Source organism: Acinonyx jubatus, chromosome B4 (assembly GCF_027475565.1).
Source record: "Acinonyx jubatus isolate Ajub_Pintada_27869175 chromosome B4, VMU_Ajub_asm_v1.0, whole genome shotgun sequence".
In the NCBI taxonomy this organism is placed as follows: domain Eukaryota; kingdom Metazoa; phylum Chordata; class Mammalia; order Carnivora; family Felidae; genus Acinonyx; species Acinonyx jubatus.
In genome coordinates, this window is record NC_069387.1 from 21,355,364 (window position 1) to 21,373,752 (window position 18,389).

An 18,389-nucleotide genomic window follows, 5' to 3' on the forward strand; every position below is an offset into this window, starting at 1 on the left:
CCTTCAAAATATGGGTGCAAACTACTTATTTGAGCTTCACAAATTTAACAAAGCATAACTGAGTACCTATTTTTTGCTAGACCCTGTTTTGGGCACCAAAGCTAACAGGAGTGGACAAGGCAAAGTCTTTGTTCTCACGGAACTTACATTCTAAAGGGAAAGACAACCAGTAAACAAGTGAACAAAAATATGTTATATATTCTGAGGCAGTGATTAACTCATCTCTCATTGCATATACACTATGTACCATGGTCACCTATTAAATGTTCTCAAAATACATCTGTACCTTGGTAGTACCCATAGCCTAAGACACAGTCTCCCCACAGTTTCACCTATTGAAACCATATGTAGTCACTATCTTTTCCAACTTCCTTTTCCTTCCATTCCCTTCCCTCGCAAGAGTGGAGGAATCAACATCATGGTCAATGACAAGAGTCAATTTCCCCATGAGAAAGGTTGGAAGCCATGCAGGGGAAAAGGCCAGTAGGCCCAGTAGCCAAGAATGTAGGGTAGTGTGAGAAACAGGAACAGCATCGCAGAGCCAGAATGATCAGGAGACTTGGGTACGTTAATGTAATGGATGTAAAAAAGAATGATGAAACTAGGGAACCAGCATTTGGCAACCCCCACAGAGGCGACTCATTAAGGTGGGAGTCATCAGTGACAGGTAAGGCTGGTCAGCGGAATTTTGATTAAGAGAATTTTTCTTAATCAAAATTTAAGAAATTGTTTCAAAAACTTAAAAATAGAACTACCTTATGTACTGGCAATCCCACTTCTGGGTATATATCCAAAGGAAATTAGGTCATTATCTCAGTATCTACACCCCACGTTCACTGAAACATTATTCAAAATAGCCAAGAGATAGAAACAACCTAAGTGCCGATTAATGGATAAATGGATAAAGAAGATATAATGTTTATATACGATGGAATATTATTCCACCATAAAAAAGGGTAACTCTGCCATTTGTGTGACACCATAGATGAACACTGAGGCCATTATACTAGGTAAAATAAGATAGACAGAGGAAGACAAATACAGTATGATCTCACTTATATGTGGAATCTAAAAGAGCCAAACTCACAGAAACAGACAAAGGAATGGTGGCTGCAGAAGCTGAAGGGTGGGGAAATGGAGAGATGTTAGTCAAACTCCCAATTTTAAGAGAAAGAAGTTCTGGGATCTAACGCACAGCATCGTGATTACAGTCAACAGTACTGTATTGTATATTTGAAAGTTGCTAAGAGAGTGAATATTAAATGTCCTCACACACACACACAAGTAATTATGTGAGGTGATGGATGTTTTAACTAGCTTTATTGCAGTAACCACTTTATAATATATACATATACCAAATCATCACATTATACATCTTAAACGTACACAATGTCAAGTGTCAATTATATCTCAGTGAAGCAAGGTGGGGGGGAAGAAAAGGAGATTTTGTAATACCTACTCACAAAATAAAATTTTTCTAATGCTTATTTATTTATTTATTTATTTAGAGAGAGCATGTACACATGGGGGAGGGCCAGAGAGCGAGGGAGAGAGAGAATCCCAAGCAGGCTGTGTTCTGTCCCAGTAGAGTCCAACACGGGGCTCAGTCTCACAAATTTTGAGATCATAACCTGAGCCGAAATCAAGAGCAGGACGCTTAACTGGCTGAGCCACCCAGGTGCCCCCCAAATAATAATTTATTACAAAGGGAAGAATGGTAAATTTATGATAGAGAACCCTGGCAAACACCAACCCAACAAGGTCAAAGTTAAAGCCCCAATGGGGAAACAGACTGAATGACATTTGCCCACTGAAGTTGATGCCTTGGAAAGAGCCTATCTCCATTTCTGGGGCATTCCTGCCAAGAATGCATAACCTGAGTCTGGTTACAAGAAAACATCAGATAGAGGTGGTCATCCTACAAAATCTGAAGTCAATACTTTTTAAAAGTGTCAAGGACATAAACGCCAGGGAGAGGCTAAGGAACTCTTCTACACTGAATGTGCCTGAAGGGCAAGGATAGCTAAACACAACACATACGTAGATAGGATCCAGAACAAAAAAGGAAAAAGTTATTGTTAGTACACCTGGCATAACTTGAAGGGGCCCGTTGTAGTGCTGGGCTAATGTCGGCTTCCTGATTTTGAGAGCTGTGTGCTAGTTATATAGGAGAATATCCATTTTAGGAAAATCGTACTGTAATACCTAGCAGTGGTGGGCACCAATTCTTGAGTTACTCTCAAAGGGTTTGAAAAAGACTAACAATAATGAGTGTACGAGTTTTTATATGTGTGAATGTGTACAAAGGGAGGGGACAAGGAGGAGGAGGAAGCAGGGAGAGAGAGGAAAAACAAATATGGTAAAATGTTAAGAATTGAAGAATCTCAGTGAAGGGGATATGCAAGATCTTAGTTCTGTTCCGGCAACTTTTCTGTAGATTCAAAGTAATTTCAGACTAATCTTTTTTTTTAAAGTAGGTTTCATGTCCAGCATGGAGCCCAACGGGGGCGAGGGGGTGGGGGTTTGAACTCACAACCGAGAGATCAAGACCTGAGCTGGGGCACTTGGGTGGCTCAGTCAGTTGAGCGTCCAACTCTTGATTTCAGTTTAGGTCATGATCTCATGGTTTCGTGTTTTCTAGCCCTGCATCAGGCTCTGTGCTGGCAGCATGGAGCCTGCTTGGGATTCTCTCTGTCCCTTTCTCTCTGCTCCCCTCTAATTTGTGCTGTCTCTGTCTCTCTCAAAATAAATAAATAAACTTACTAAAAGAGAAAGAGAGAGAGAGAGAGAGAGAGGGAGACATCAAGACCGGAGCTGAGATCAAGAGTCAAATGTTTAACAGACGGAGCCATCCAGGCTCCCCCAAAGTAAATCATTTTTTAAAAGTCATATGCATTCTTCAAGCAAGCTCAAATTTCACCACCTTCAACCAGGAAGAACTGTCAATATTTTAGGCCTTAATGAACCATGAAGTGTGACTTTGGAAGCGACATATACCACATTTGTATATGCTACTTCAACCCATTTCCCAAGTCACAGGTAAGGCTGCCAGTTTTTATGGGAGCCCAGAATAAAAGAATCTCGACTGTAGTGCAAGCTGCTTTTCCACTTGGATGTTATGATCCAGCAGATAAAATGGCTCTCATGAGTGCCTGTGACAAACGGGGATGATCTGTGATCCTGTGGCAAGCACCACTAAGAAAATCACAGCAGAGACCTCTAGGATTTCAGAGCAAATCTTATGCCTTCTTGTACAGATGACTATTATCCTTTTGAGAAACAGCCCTGGCTTGCTACTGAGCCTGGAAAAGACTGAATACGTCACCGTGAGTCAGCAGGCCTGAGTTTCCCATGACAAACTGGGTTTTATCTGACCCACCAAACCGTAAAATTGGGCATAAGCAGCTTCGGTCTCATAAGATGGAAGGGACATGTAAGAGTCCAGGCTCGGGGCGCCTGGGTGGCTCAGTTGGTTGGGCGTCCGACTTCGGCCCAGGTCATGATCTCACGTCCGTGAGTTCGAGCCCCGTGTCGTGCTCTGTGCTGACAGCTCAGAGCCTGGAGCCTGTTTCAGATTCTGTGTCTCCCTCTCTCTCTGACCCTCCCGCATTCATGCTCTGTCTCTCTCTGTCTCAAAAATACATAAACGTTAAAAAAAATTAAAAAAAAAAAAAAAAAAAGAGTCCAGGCTCAAGGAGAAGGGACGACATTTACAGGGAGCATGTGGCTCGCGCTGCATCACCTCTTCCCCCTCAGTCCACGGCTACAGCCTCATGGGCAGTTCCGTATGATCAGTTGATTGAGGAAGAAGAACTCAAGCCTGGTTAACAGAGGGTGCTGCCGTCAGAAGGGGGATACCTTTAGTCCCACAGCCCCGCTCAGAGGTGACCGTGAAGGACAGCCATGAGGGAAAATCCTTCCACTGAATAGACTTTCATGCAGTACATTTGGTTGTTTACTTTTTCTGGATGAGAGACAGCCAGGATTGCGTATCTGTGTCAATTTATGTTCTGTTGTTCAAGTTTTAAGTGGATAATGGTCAGGAACTTGGTAGGAAAAAGACTGAGAAGTTGGTGACAAGAAAGTCTGGGGAAGAGTGTGGATGAACTTTTAAGAACAGGCCCAGGCTATAATGATACTTGTGCCCCTTGTGAATGCTCACAAAAGGGAATCTACCACAGAGAAAGTATTCAGTCATCAAGGAGGCAAAATGACATCCTTTGGGGATAGCAGCTGGTTAGTTTCTGCAACCAACCCAGTGCTCGCTCAATGGCCCTTGAACGAAATGGCTATGGTGGCAGGGATGGAGTTCAATGACATGGACTTCCCCTTATGGAGGATGGCCTGGCTGCTGCAAGCACTGAGTGCCTACTCAGCCAACAACACACACCAATCCTGAGTTCCTAACATGGCAGTGTTAACCAGGGGGGCGGGTACCAGCTTGATAACACTGAACCTCTTCCATCATCCTCCCTGGGATAGACATAAACATATTCTGCACACGGATTTGCATTCCCTGGTCATAATGCATCTGCCAGAACCACCATCCATCACAGAAGGCCTTATCCGCCATCGTGACATGGTGCACACAAGCACTTCTATCAGAAGGTACTCGTTTCACAGCAGAAGTGGAGCCATGGGCTCATGCCCATGGAAATGACAGGTCTGATCACATATCCCATCACCCAGTAGTGGCTGGCCTAATGGAAGGGTAAAATAGCTTACTGCAGATTCCATTACGGCATCTGAGAGACCAACCCATGCGAGGATGTGTTTCTGTCTTACAGGATACAGTATATGCTTTGAATCAGCATGTGGTGCTCTCTTTCCCACAGCCACGGGTCCAGGAACTGAGAGACAGAAGTAAAGTGGCTCCTCTCACTAGGATACCTCGTAACCCACTCCTTAAAGTACTGCTTCCTGTCCCAGCAACTTGATGATCTGCTGGCTTGGAGGTCTTCATTTTCAGGGGGTGATTACTTCCACCCAGAAACACAACAATAATTCCAGCGGGTTAGATGAGATTTAATTGAACGGTTACCTGGCCACTTCCCTATCCTTTTGCCCTTGAACCAAATTGGAGAGAATGGGGTCTGGCTGAAATGGTTGATTCTGATTACAAAGGGGTTAAGGGGGTTGTTGGTATACAATGGAGTCAGGGAAGGCTACGTTTGGAACCCAGGGGATTCTCTGGGGTGCTTTTTAGCATTTCCATGCTGAAGGGGAGCAGAATTTGCCACCCCAAAGCATGCCTCTTTGGTATAAGGATTATCTTGAGCGAGTTATTTTTGAGGACCAGCAGGGACAGAAGCTCTGAAAACAGAGCATAAATTGCCCTTTTGTAAGGGACATGTACATTTATGAGGGTTATCTCCATTTGTAAAGGTGTCTCCCAAGCTGTACCAGCAAGAGAAGGAAGACTAAATCTCTAGAAATTTAACAAGGCAAGGACTTAAATCTGCATAACAGCCATACCCTCCTTTACTGTGCTTTGCTTGGTAACCTCCCACAACTGGCTCCCTCTTCACCCTCCAACATCTTCTTTTGTCGTTAGGTGGAGATAGTATTTAAAGTGGTAGCTTGGGCCATTTGGGGGGGTTACTAAATTTGCTGGGGTCCATGCATACAGGAGGTATACATGTTATTAAACTTCTCTTTGTTTTTCTACGAGTAATCTGTCTTTTCCTACAGGGGTCTCAGCCAAGAACCTGCCTAGAAGGGTAGAGGGAAAGTTATTTATTTTTTTAAGATTTTAAATAATCTCTACATCCAACATGGGGCTCAAACTCACAAACCTGAGATCAAGAGTCACAGACTCCACTGATTAAGCCAGCCAGGCACCCTGGGAAAGTTATTTTTTCAGAACTCAGGACCTCCAGGAATGAAGTTGTGGATCTCCCAGCTGGGTAAAGAACCTCAGCCTGCCTACATCTTCCCCCAAGTCTCCCGGCCACTCACCACCACTCTGACAAGTTTCTCTGCCACCAGCCATGCTCTCTCCCAAGAGGTCTGAACATCCGCTTTGCACCGGGACGGGGTGGAAGTGAGGGTCTTCTAAATTCTTAGTTCCTTTCTTTTTTACTCTCCCTCTGCCCTTGGGATCACAGCTCCAGTCTTCGATTGCTGTGAGGATACTGCTTAAAGTCTTCTTTTACCAACGTTACTGCCTTTTTTGTGGGAAGTAAGCCCCATCAAAGGAGGGACATGGAGACTCAGGCACAGCGAGGCGAGGCTTTAGTCAACATTCTTGCAAGAGTGGGTGCCTGACAGACAGGCAGTTACAGCAGGCAATTTATCTCCTAGCGTGCAAGTTCCTCCCCTGACTCCCCATTGGCTGAGTACTACAGACGTTACAGCCTTACCCAGCACCCCCCGCCCCACGCCCATGTAAGCCCCAAAGTACATTCCTTGAGGAGCCACAGAGACTTCAGTTCTTTGGTGCACGTTCATTGCAAAGCCCACAAAAATAAGCCTGCAAGACGGAGAGGGAAGAAGAACCAGGAGGTGAAGTGTCTAGGGGTTTGGGACTCCATTTGGGGGTGGGGGGGTTCGTACATCTTTCCAATAGGTTGTAAATCTATTGTTAACTAGACAGCACGGCTTTTATTTGGTATTTCGGAAAATGAATCCTCTCACTTACTTCTCGTACTTTTACTAGTTAAAATACTTAAAATTTAATAAGGAACGGGAAATATTCCCCCATTCAAATACTGGCAAGGTTTCTCCCTCTTGTCTAGATCCCGAGTCCTACAGTGATATAATAAATACGAGCAACGACTTAACTTGTTTACATTCTACAATGCTGCACATTTCACAGACCTCAATGCTTCATCCTCCAGTCTAGAAATGCAATCTTTTACCCTCCCTGGTGCCAAGTAGCTCTTTTTTATTATTCAACTTCATTTTTCATTAAGCTTGAACATGTATGTTCTTTCTTTTCCATTTTAAGCAAAAAATCTTTTGTGGACACTAGGTTTATGGAATGTGGGTAGTTATTATGCATATATAATGTTACATGTCAATTACGTGCCAATAACGCTGGTAAAAATAAGTTAAAAGTATTTTTAAAACACCTCCAATACATATATTTTCAGGATATGATTTACATACTTGGCATAACATTTTCAGTTATTCCTTCTGGTGCCATAATGTTATAATACTACAATACGATGCTTTAAAATCAAGTCCAAAAATTCTATAGATACCTCCTACAGAGCATCTAAAAATTATATTAAGCACTATGTATTGAGTGCTTAACTGGTCCCGTGTGGTTGTTAAGATATATGCATTAACACACACATTTTCCCTTCAGGTTATCCTCCCAATAATTTCATAAGAGAGATACTGACTTTCTTGTTTTGAAGATGTAGAAACCAGGATTTGAAGAGAGGAAATAACTCCTCTAGAATCATAAGCCTGAAGTGACAGATTCCAGTTCTCCATCCCTAGTGGGAACAGGCTCACGGCTCCAAGGTCTCTCGAGTCTTAAATTTTTGTATAATCGACTCAGAAAGATCTGGCTCATTCAGGATCTAAGTGAAACATGACGGTTCATTCTTCAGTTTCCCGTCACATTCCAAATGTCTCTAATTTTAAATGGCAGCCCCCGTGCCTAGAATGGAAACCCACATCACAACAAATTAGCTAAGTGGTTCCTACACAGTCCTTATTTATAGTCTCAGCAATTCAACTTCTGAATAATGGCTTGGTTGTTGTGCATAAAATACAATCTTGGAAAGATGACGATTCTGTTTTTTTTAATAAACTAGATACAAAATTAACATGTAAATTTATTATAGAAAACAGACCCATGAATATTTATTAATAGGATGCAATGATACTTCTCACTGAATCCCAGAATAGACTACCCTAACAAATGCTCATTAATGAATTAGTCGAAGAAGATGGCATTCGGCATGCTGAACTTTCACCGTGGCGTACTGTTCAATTTGAAATAAGAAAAACATTGCTTCCCTCTTTCTTTCCTCCAAGAATACACAACTATGATGTACCCCAGGCTCAAAGAGACTTCTCTTTGTTGTGCCCACTTCCTAGGTGATCTCGCCAAGTCCTCCAGCCTCTCTGTCTCTGTGCTAATGACTCCCAAATTGATATAGCCAGCCTGGACCTCTCTTCTGGACATCAGACTTGAAGAGAAGCAGAATATGGTTCCTCAAAGTATGCCTCTTTGGCATGAGGATTTTTGTGAGTCAAGTATTCTGAGAACTGCAGACACAAGAGAAGCTCTGAAAACAAAGCAGAAGTTATCCTTCTGTAAATTTACATTTATAAAGAATATATCATATTATGTATATTTATATTACATATATTACATAATATATTTTATAAATTTCCATTTACAAATGTTGCCATTTGGAAGTGTCTTCCTCTCCAGACCAGGAAGGAAAGGATGAGTAAATCACAGGAGAAGCTTACCAATAAGAAGGCACCAATTTAAATCTGCATAACAGCCATGCTTTTGTTTACTGTGCTTTTCCTGACAATCTCCCATAACTCACTCTTCCCCTCTACCCAACCTCCATCTTTTGTGTTTAGGTGATGGTATTTAAGGTGCTGGCTGGGCCATTTCGAGGAGTTACTTAGTTTTCCTGGGTATCTCTCGTGTATGTATACAAGAGGCATACACCCTATTAAACTTCTGTTTGTTTGTTTTTTCCTGTTAATCTATCTCTTATTATGGGGTTGGTCTCATCCGAGAACACAGAAAGGTAAGGGCAAAATGATTTTCCCCCCATACCACCTAACTGGTCTACCTGTTTCTGCCCTTATCTTCATTATAATCTATTATCAAAACAGCAGCCAGAGTAATCCAGTTGAAAGATTAATCATATGAAATTGTTCCTCTGTTCCAATCCCCACCCCACCCCCACCCCGCAATGGCTTCCCATCTTTGACAGTGTGATTTATAATAAGAAATATATATTTTGGTCTTCATCCAAGGTTCCGGCCTCAAAGCTCCCAAGACCCTTGGAATTTCTTGAATGACAAGGGCAATAGGATCATCTTTTGTTATATTTGGTCTTTTGTCCTCAGTTCCTGAAATAGCCTCGATGTGGAAAAAGGTCAACTGTGTGTCTTCTGTAATTCATAACAAACTCCTTTGAACCACACCTTAGTTGATGTTCCTAAGGGGACTTGTGAAAAGCCCCTAAGGATGGAGGCTGGTTGCAAGGGAAACCAACCACAATTAGAGGGTGGAACCTGTCAGTCCCATGACCAGACCTCCCTCTGAAGGGGCTGGAGGTAGACCCAATCACCAAAAGCCAATGATTTCAATCAATTGGGCCTCTGTAATGAAGCCTCCATAAAAATCTCTGAACTACAAGGCTCAGCGAGCTTCTGGGTTGATGAACAAGAACACAGCCAGGTGCCAGGAGGGTGGCACACTCCACAAACTCCATGGGGAGAGAAGTTTCTGTGCTCTGGCCCCTTCAAGACCTCACCCTATGTGTCTCTTTATCTGGTCATGTATGTATTTGTCTCCTTTACTACCCTGAGTTCTAGAAGTGGCTCTAGCAAATTAATTGAACCCACAGAGGGAGTTAGGGGAACCGCTCACTTAAGGCTGAATGGTCAGAAGCACAGGTAACAACCTGCATTTGCAACTGGCACCTGAAGTGGGGTGGGGGAGAGCAGGCTGGTGGGACTGAGCCCTTGACCTGTGGTGTTTGAGGCTGTCTCTAGGTATGAGTGTCAGCACTGAGTTAAAGTGTAGGACACTCAGTCAGTGCTGACATTTGGAGAATTGCTTGGCAGTGCTGAAAAAGCACATCTGATACCTTACTGAAAGTCGAAGCTGAGGTCCTTCTGATGATCCAGGTCCCACACCACCGTCTGGCACTGTCCCCCTTAGGTCTGACCTCCTCTCCACTGCGCTCCCCTCTCTCTGCTGCAGGCATACAGGGGTCCCGGCTGGGCCCCAGACACCCAGCCCCACCCCTTCCGGCTTCCTGTGCTTTGCCCGGGACACTTTGTCCCCTGAGAGGTCAGAATGGTTCCCCCCACCCCCAGCCTGCATTTCTTCACTCCAGTGTCATCTCTGAGAAGCTTTCCTTGACCACAGTGTTGATGAGGGAGTGTGGGGCAAGCTGGGGGCAAAGTACAGGCTCACAGCACCCACCCCCCCACCCCGGAGGTGGGACATGTATGATATTCCTTGGACACTCCAAGCGACCCCAAAACAGGAAAGGACAAAAAAACAAACAAACAAAAAACAAAAAACCCACAAATGGCTAAACTGTGTACTAGAAAAAGGCAATCAAGGCGATCCCATCAACAGCCTAAAAGTCCAGGAACTCCCGAGAGTCTTAATGTTAATGCTTTGCTAGAGGGAAAACCCACCTTAGCTTGACAACAGCTAGGCCTCCAGTAAGTCTTTAGCATGTGAAATTCTCTTCAGAAACTCCCTCTAGACTTTATCTCCCCCACTCCACCAAATGGTCACCCCCCCCCCCACACACACCTGCAGCGCAGCTCATCCTGCCCACGGGTCCTGTCCCTGCGCTTCGATAAAATCACTTTTTTGCACCAAAGACATCTTCCAAAATTCTTGGTTGTTGGCTCCGGACCCTACGAACCAAGCCCCCATCGCCCTAAAACTTCATCAGTGTCTAAAATTACCATCCGCTTCCCCACTCCACACACTAGCTCCTCTGCTCCCTCCCTGCTATTCCGTCCTCAGCGCTTACAGGCTAACTTATTTATCGTCTAGTTTGCTGCCTCATCATGGGTTTCTTGACTAGAAGGGCGGGGCTTCAGAGGAGGTGGAGGCTGCTGCTTGCCCGGTGCCAACCTGTGCCCTAAACCCAGGATGGCAGACAGCACTCCAGCCTCTTCTACCAGAGCACCAACCCGGTCCCCCTGGCACTCGGGGTGAAGAGGAATTCACGTGGGCATCAGCGACTCCTTTGTTTGGGCCCCAAGCATGCCCTGGGCACCTGGTACGTCACCTTGTCCGCTGAGCGGGGCCGGTGTGTTTTGTGGGAGAGCCACACGCCACGCAATGCCCAGGCAGGAAGTCATTCCTAGCTGTAAACAAGCCGAACAGGTTAGACACTGTGCCCATGGTGCTTATTATGTGCCACCGGCAATATGTGACTTTCACAACCACCAAAAAAACCTGATTTAACACGCACCCACTTAAGCAGCACTGGCTCACTGGGTCAGTCCCCACCATCGGGCGAGTACGGCGCTCGTCCTTTCTTCTCACTCCGGAGCCTCAGTGTGTGGGACTTGCCTCTAAGCCAGCCCACCTGGCACCGTGAGACCCCTGACTTGGAGAATTTTAAGTGCTTGCACATGGTAGCTAACCTAGTGCCGGCCACCTACTGATTTCGGAAAGAAAAATACATTTTCCCAGATACATCAGCTCTACGTTATCCAAACAAAATGTGGCGGGGGGTGGGGGGGGGCAAAGGGTCACAGGAGGGAGGAGACGTAAAGAAAACATCAAGAAATAACTAGAATATTGGCAAACACCTACAGGGTACTATGTATATATATGTATGGCACACTTCTAAACACGTTACCCACACGCACCCATTTCATGTTCACTGTGGGCTATGAAGTAGGCGCTGCTCGGCACCACCCGGCTGCTTTCCCAGCAGGTGACTGAGACAGAGTTTTTAAGGGACTCGCCCAACTCAGGGGCCGTGCAGTGGGTCTCAGGATTTGAACTCAGGCCCCCTGGCTCCAGAACCCGTGCTCTCAGTTTACGTGAATACACTTAAGAAATCAGACCAGCAGGGCCGTGGCCCGGGGCGCGGGCGCGGAGGCGCGGAAAGGGGGGCGCGGAGGCGCGGGAAAGGGGCGCGCGGACGAGGGGTGGCGCTGCGGCTCGCGCGCGTCACCTGGGGCTGAACCGGCATTGCTCAATAGTCGACTCGAGGCTCTCGAGGATCTTCCAGCACTCCTCGGTCTCGGGCGTGTGGCCCTTGCCCGCCATCGGAGCCCGCGGCTCAGCCGGCCGCCTCCCGCGAAGCTGGGGGCTCGGGGGAGTCGGAGTCCAGAAGCCCGCGTCCGTTGCCATGGCGACCCCTGGGGGCGGGCGGAGCGCGGGAGTGGGCGGCGCCTGCGCGGAGGGGCCCGGGCGGCTGGCACCGCGGGTCTGACTCTGGGCTTCCCGACCCGGCGCCCTGTGCCCCGGGCGCCCACGGCCAGGCCGCCGCAGAAGTGTCCCGGGAAAAGCTGGACCCGTCTAGCCGCCCCTGCAGCATCCCACCACGCCCCGCCTCTCCTTGCCGCCTCTTCTCCCGAGCGCCTTTCTTTTCACACGAACACCCCTCCCCACGCGACGTTCGAACGAAAATCGGCGACCCTCGCCTCCCTGGCCGTGCACCCTGCGCCAAAAGGCGCCCTCCCGGCGGACGACAAATAGCCATGCTCGGGACCTAAGGACCCTCGGGCGCCCGGAGCAGTGCCTTAATAAGAAGGAAGAGGGCTGCCTGATGAATTGCCTACACCTGCCACTTGACCACAGACGTAGGCGTTCGTGGACAAAAAATTCTTTGCACACATTCAACAGCCTACATTCCTACTTAGTATGAAGGTCAGAATTCCGGCGTTAGGTTTTAAGCGATGGAGTGTAGTGTGGAATTCATTGTTGCAAAGTGTCTAAAATCGTAAGAGAAACTGCTTAATGGTCAAGCTGTTGTTCATCCGTTATTCTAAATTACGTGTTGACAATGGTGATACATCGTTTCTAATGTCATAGTATGTCATTTGCTAGTTTTAGAGCTAAGTAGACTAGATTTCCATTTCAACACATGGGCTACAGGAAAACAATATTTTCTCTCATAATCGTGTGAAAACAAAGTAAGTTTCATATTGGCAGCTCAAACTACAAAAAGGAAATTAGGTAGCATTAACACTGCTCTTGTATTTAAAGACAAAGACCGAAGGCCCCAATCCGAAGACGACTAAAAAATTAATCGCAACCAATGCCAACATGATCTTCTGTAAAGTTTTGTTTTCCTTCGAGAAGGTGAAGACAGAAGGCGTTACTTTTATTTTATGTAGATTTTTATTTTCAAAATCTAACTTCTAAGTCTCTTGAGGGAAATTTCATCATAATCAAAAAGTATATTAAAAGGGAGAAATGTATAAATCTATAATTAAGTGATTTTTTTTTATCACAGTGCACATAAAAATTCTAAAAGGTAAAAATTGTAAAAGGTAAAATTAAAAATGTAAATTGGTTAGGGGCACCTGATCTCACGGTTCATGGGTTCCAGTCCCAATTCGGGCTCTGTGCTGACTGCTCTGAGCTTGGAGCCTGCTTTGGATTCTATGTTTCCCTTTCTCTCTCTCTCTCTCTCTCTCTCTCTCTCTCTCTCTCTCTCTCCCTCTCTCTCTCTCTCTCTCTCTGCCCCTCCCCCTCTCATGCTTTGTCTTGAGCATGGGGTGTTGTATGGAAACCAATTTGTCAATAAATTATATTAAAAAATAAATAAAACGTATTATCTCAAAGGAAAAAAAAAACCTTAGAAGTCTGTTTAAAAAAAAAATGTAATCTGGCTAGGACTGGGCTAAGGTGGTGAAAAGACCGTGACAAGCTGTTGGCTGCTTCCGTTAATGCAATTCAAAGTGAATATTTTGAAACTGAAGAGGGACATCTCACGGTAGACTTCATGAGTCATTGGTCAGCTCTGTGCAGCATTTGTTGGCTGATATGGACATAGTTACACCATCCCACGAAAACATGGACTGAACAAAACTTCTTTGTTTCAAGCCTTGCTAGAGCATATCAAAGAGTTTCAGATTTCAGTGTCTGGGAGACCAAGTTATGAGCAGGATTGTTTTTGAAACTATTAACTACCTAACGCACTTCTCTTGTTGTCAGTTACCTACGTTTACCTCTCAGGCCTTCTGCCTTATAAAACTGCTCATTTCAGATCATGTTCTCACCTATAAACAACTGGGGTTGGCCCTGTCAAAGCATTTGTCATACTAAATCCAGGCTCTTGTATCGCACGACGAATTAATTGATGGTTTTTAGTGGAAAGCTCACAAGCTCTGGAGTAAATATTAAAAATAAATAAATCCTGTGAAATTTAGCTGCGTTAGAACATTGGAAAATTGATTTAACGTCTCCAAGCCTCTTTTTTCTCACCAGTAAAAACTGGCTAATCAACCTTTCTCAGGATGATTGGGAGTAATCTATAAAGGAAGAAAAGCACACGGCTCAGGCAGCCCATGGTAAAACAGATCCTAACCAGGCCTGTAACAACGCGGGTCCGTCCTTTCTAAACCATAGCTAAGGAATACACTGTTTAAAGTTTTCCATTTTTAAAAAGGTGAAATGTCTGGGGCGCCTGGGTGGCGCAGTCGGTTAAGCGTCCGGCTTCAGCCAGGTCACGATCTCGCGGTCCGTGAGTTCGAGCCCCGCGTCAGGCTCTGGGCTGACGGCTCGGAGCCTGGAGCCTGTTTCCGATTCTGTGTCTCCCTCTCTCTCTGCCCCTCCCCGTTCATGCTCTGTCTCTCTCTCTGTCCCAAAAATAAATAAAAACGTTGAAAAAAAATTAAAAAAAAAAGGTGAAATGTCTTATAAGCTAAAATACTTTTTAAGTTAATAGTTCAGTTTACTTTGTAAGTTAAAGTTTTTAACTTTGTGTTACTTGCGGCACAATTTTAACTCTTCAAATGCTTCTTTGAAAGGGGTGTAAATGTAATGTGTGTTTATATGAAAATATCACCCACCAATTATTAAAAGTGATAACATCTCAGATGAAACGGCATGAGGATTTGATTACCAGTCGAGTGCTGACTCTAAACATAGTCATTTATATATCCCACTTGGATATTATCGGTCCTGTAGTCTAATAAAAGCCAAGAGTTTTCAGGCTAGGTTTGTAATTTAAATTCTTTCTGGAGTCATCATATGTAAAGTGCTTATTTTTCTTTTATCACCAGCTGTAATCTGTGATTATGTGGTGCAGGCTCTGTTAGGTGAACTTGTTTTGTGTTGTGCTTCATCCATAACCCAAGGTCTTAAATAAAGGGTTGGGAAAGGAAATGGCCAGGTCTCTAGCCAGGACAATATTATACTACTAAATCCTTTACGGAAAACCTCCTGAGACTGCATCATTTTTATGTCTTAAGTTTTGCTGCAATGACATAGCATATCCACTCTTGTAAAAATCCATCGGTAAGTGTTGGTCACGTGGCTAGAGCTGAAAACCAAGATGGGAAGTATGATGGGAGCTGGGCAGGAGCAGTCTTGATGTGGAATTTGGATCTAACTGCCAAATGTCCTTGAGCGCTGGGATAGAGGATATCCTCTATTTGGAGCTGGTCTAGATGTTTAAAAGGGAGATCAGCAAAAATGTGAAAAAAAAGGACGGTAGGGCTGAGCCGTCTGTCGAAGTCAGGCCAGCTGCAAGAAGGTTTGTGACCTTGCTGCTGAGGGAAATTCGGGAAGTCTCCTGGGTCTGGCCAACTGACCATAGTGGGTCTGCATGCCTGCCAACACAACCTGGCAAATTTGCAACATATACAGTGCAATATGTATATACTGCAAATTGCAATATGCAGTGAAGTGACTCTGGAAAGGTGGAAGTCTGAACGGAGAATAATATATAAGGGCAATTACCATGGTTCGTGCAGTCTGAGATTTCAACGAAAGATGGTAAAGGTATGAATCCCAGAATCAGTGAAAGAAATAATAAGAAATGATGAGACGAAGCCCTTTCCTGGGGGCTTCGTTTCATCAGACCACAGAAGGCTGGGATTTACTGTCATGAGGAGTGGAACACTCATCAGACTGCCATAAATCAGCTACGTAGGACCGTCTAGTTCTCTGTTCTATTTGTAGTGCCACAGGGTAATTCAGATCCTTGGATATATAGATTCACACAAAAGACATAATCTAGATAGCAGACATCTGGTTTTGGTTAGCATGAGTATTCCCCTGTGCTTTGACCTAAGTGAATTGATAAATAAGATACAGTGCTTAGACCTTCTACTGGAGGACCAGACTTAGAGACAAGACGTTCCCCATAACGAACCACCAGGTCAGGCTTTGCCTAGAAAGTCAGCTCGGCTCTTGAACTAGTATTCCAGCGAGTGTAATATGAACACCTTCATTGTCCTTCTGCTTTGAACTCCATCTCAGAAACGTGGAGTAAAACATTCTAATTTAGCAATTTTGAGAACTCATGGGGAATATTGGACACAGAAGAATTCGGTAGTGTGAAACTCCAATTTGTTATTGTTATGCCTGTTTATTTACCTAGAAATGCTTCAAGGTACCCTGAGAGGGACTTAGGCTACCTGGGTTCTGCTCTACCAAGGTGCTGATCAGGAGCTCACGGTCTAGGATGGCACATCCACTCTTGCTCAAATCAGGAAGTTCAAACTTACTGAAGGGGCTACTCCAAGCTCTGCTGTTAACCGTTCTAGACCAACAAGTCACGCCATGCTAGTTAATATACCGAATGTCAGTAGTGGGTTTTTGTTGGTGAACGTAGTGGCCTAGTGACTAGCACAGTCGATGTTAGAAGTGGGCTTAAATTGGTGAATTTAAAAATCTTCAAGCTATGTAGGTCAGCCAAAATCGTTCAGAAACCCTCTCTACCTTGCAGGAAAAGTATGCAAGAGTCTCAGGGAGGCTGGAACTTAAACCTTGAGGGATGGGGCTTGGAGCTTGAGCCCCTGACAGTCCTCCGTCCAGCCTTTGATTTGTAATTGCCCGATGCCTACTGACAGGGACTAGGATCTTGCTTCTGGAATGTTATCACATCGGCTTCGAAGGAATCATTCACGCCTGCCGTTAGTGCACCTACCAGGACAGAAAGGTGGGGCTCTGGAGACCTCCACAAATAGCCTGCATAAACCTCTTGGGGTCTGCTTGCCATGAGTGTTTTTAAAAATAAATGTGAGAGGGGCACCCGGGTGGCTCAGTAGGTTAAGAGTCCAGCTTTGGCTCAGGTCATGATCTCACAGTTAGTGAGTTCGAGCCCCACATAGGCTCTCTGCTGTCAGTGCAGAGCCTGCTTAGGATCCTCGTCTCCCTCCCTCTCTGCCCCTCGCCCCCCCACATGCTCTCTCTCCCTCTCTCAAAAATAAATAAACATTAAAAAAATTTTTTTAATAAAAAAAATGTGGGAGAGTTGCTTTCTTTTTTTTTTAAATTTTTTTTCAACTTCTTTTTTTTTTGAGAGACAGAGCTTGAGCAGGGGAGGGGCAGAGAGAGAGAGACACAGAATCTGAAACAGGCTCCAGGCTCTGAGCTGTCAGCACAGAGCCCAACGTGGGGCTTAAACTCACGAACCATGAGATCACGACCTGAGCCAAAGTTCAGATGCTCAACTGACTGAGCCACCCAGGCATCCTGAGACTTGCTTTCAATATGAGCAAGCTGAGAGCGAGGAGGTGGGGAATAGCCGATCTTTACCTTCATCAAATTTCTTTGAAGGATATAGCATCGATGCAAAGAATCCTAAGAATTGTGCGTGACCAAATGAAGTCAGTGTTCTAGGAAGCCAGAAGACGTAATCAAATCTTCATTGTAACTGATTTTGATGTGTAAAATCTGTATCTGTTTAATTCGTCCTTGAATATTCCCAGCCCAAGCCTGTGCCATCCACACAGTAAGAATTCAGTAAGTATTTGTCCAATGAATCAGTGATGGGGAAATTCTGAATAAGTTCCTTTAAAAGAGCTATTTCTTAAGCATAATGTACCTCCGTGGTTCACACTAGGAACTAGGCAGGCAAATACTGTTGGCTGCTATTTCTAGGCGGGGGAGACATTAATCCAGACTGCCAAAGCCAGATGGCTGCCTGAAATCCCATACCCCATGGCTGGGGGGAGAAGGAGCCGTTTGGGCCAGCAAGACCCTGTTTCTCTGCTGCCTCATTCTTTATGAAGAAGGAAACTCCCATCATCAATGTACAAGTGGAAAGGAGGGAAGGATTGCAAGTGGTGAGTTCCCATCAGGAAATTCTAGGTCTAGGTTCAAGCCACCAATTGAAATGCTTGGCCCGGTAAGGAAAAATTGTATGTTTGACTACAATGGTTAATTCTGTACGTCAAATTGGCTGGGCCACATTGCCCAGATATATGGCCAAATATTATTCTAGATGCTTCTGTGGTGGTTTTTGGATGAGATTAGCCTTTAAGTTGGTAGATTTGGAATAAAACCTATTATCCTCCATAATGTGGGTGGGCCTCATCCAATCGGTCGAAGGCCTGAATAGCCCAAAAGACTGCCCACTCTTGAGCGAAACGGCATTCTGCAGCCGGTGGCCTCTAGACTCGAACTGTAACATTAGCTCTTTCCTAGGTCTTCTGCCTGGTGACATGAAGGTTACAACTGTCTCATTAGCTCCTCCCTGGATCTCCAGCCTGCCTGTCAGGCCCTGCAGATT

At 45.0% G+C, this 18,389-nt stretch overlaps 1 protein-coding gene across 2 annotated transcripts in view; it reads right to left on the reverse strand.

The window, feature by feature from the left end:
• The window catches only part of CB4H10orf67 (chromosome B4 C10orf67 homolog), a 163,160-nt gene extending 150,797 nt beyond the window's left edge, over positions 1-12,363 (reverse strand). The window contains exon 1 of one of the 2 annotated variants that reach the window (XR_008299952.1): positions 11,871-12,363. Coding sequence is in view for 1 of the 2 variants with exons in the window: in XM_027073637.2 (XP_026929438.2) it covers positions 11,871-12,049 (179 nt within the window). In the remaining variant the exon portion in view is untranslated. The remainder of the gene's footprint in view (positions 1-11,870) is intronic. The other variant, XM_027073637.2, reaches the window with a different exon arrangement.
• Between the last annotated feature and the right edge of the window lie 6,026 nt (positions 12,364-18,389).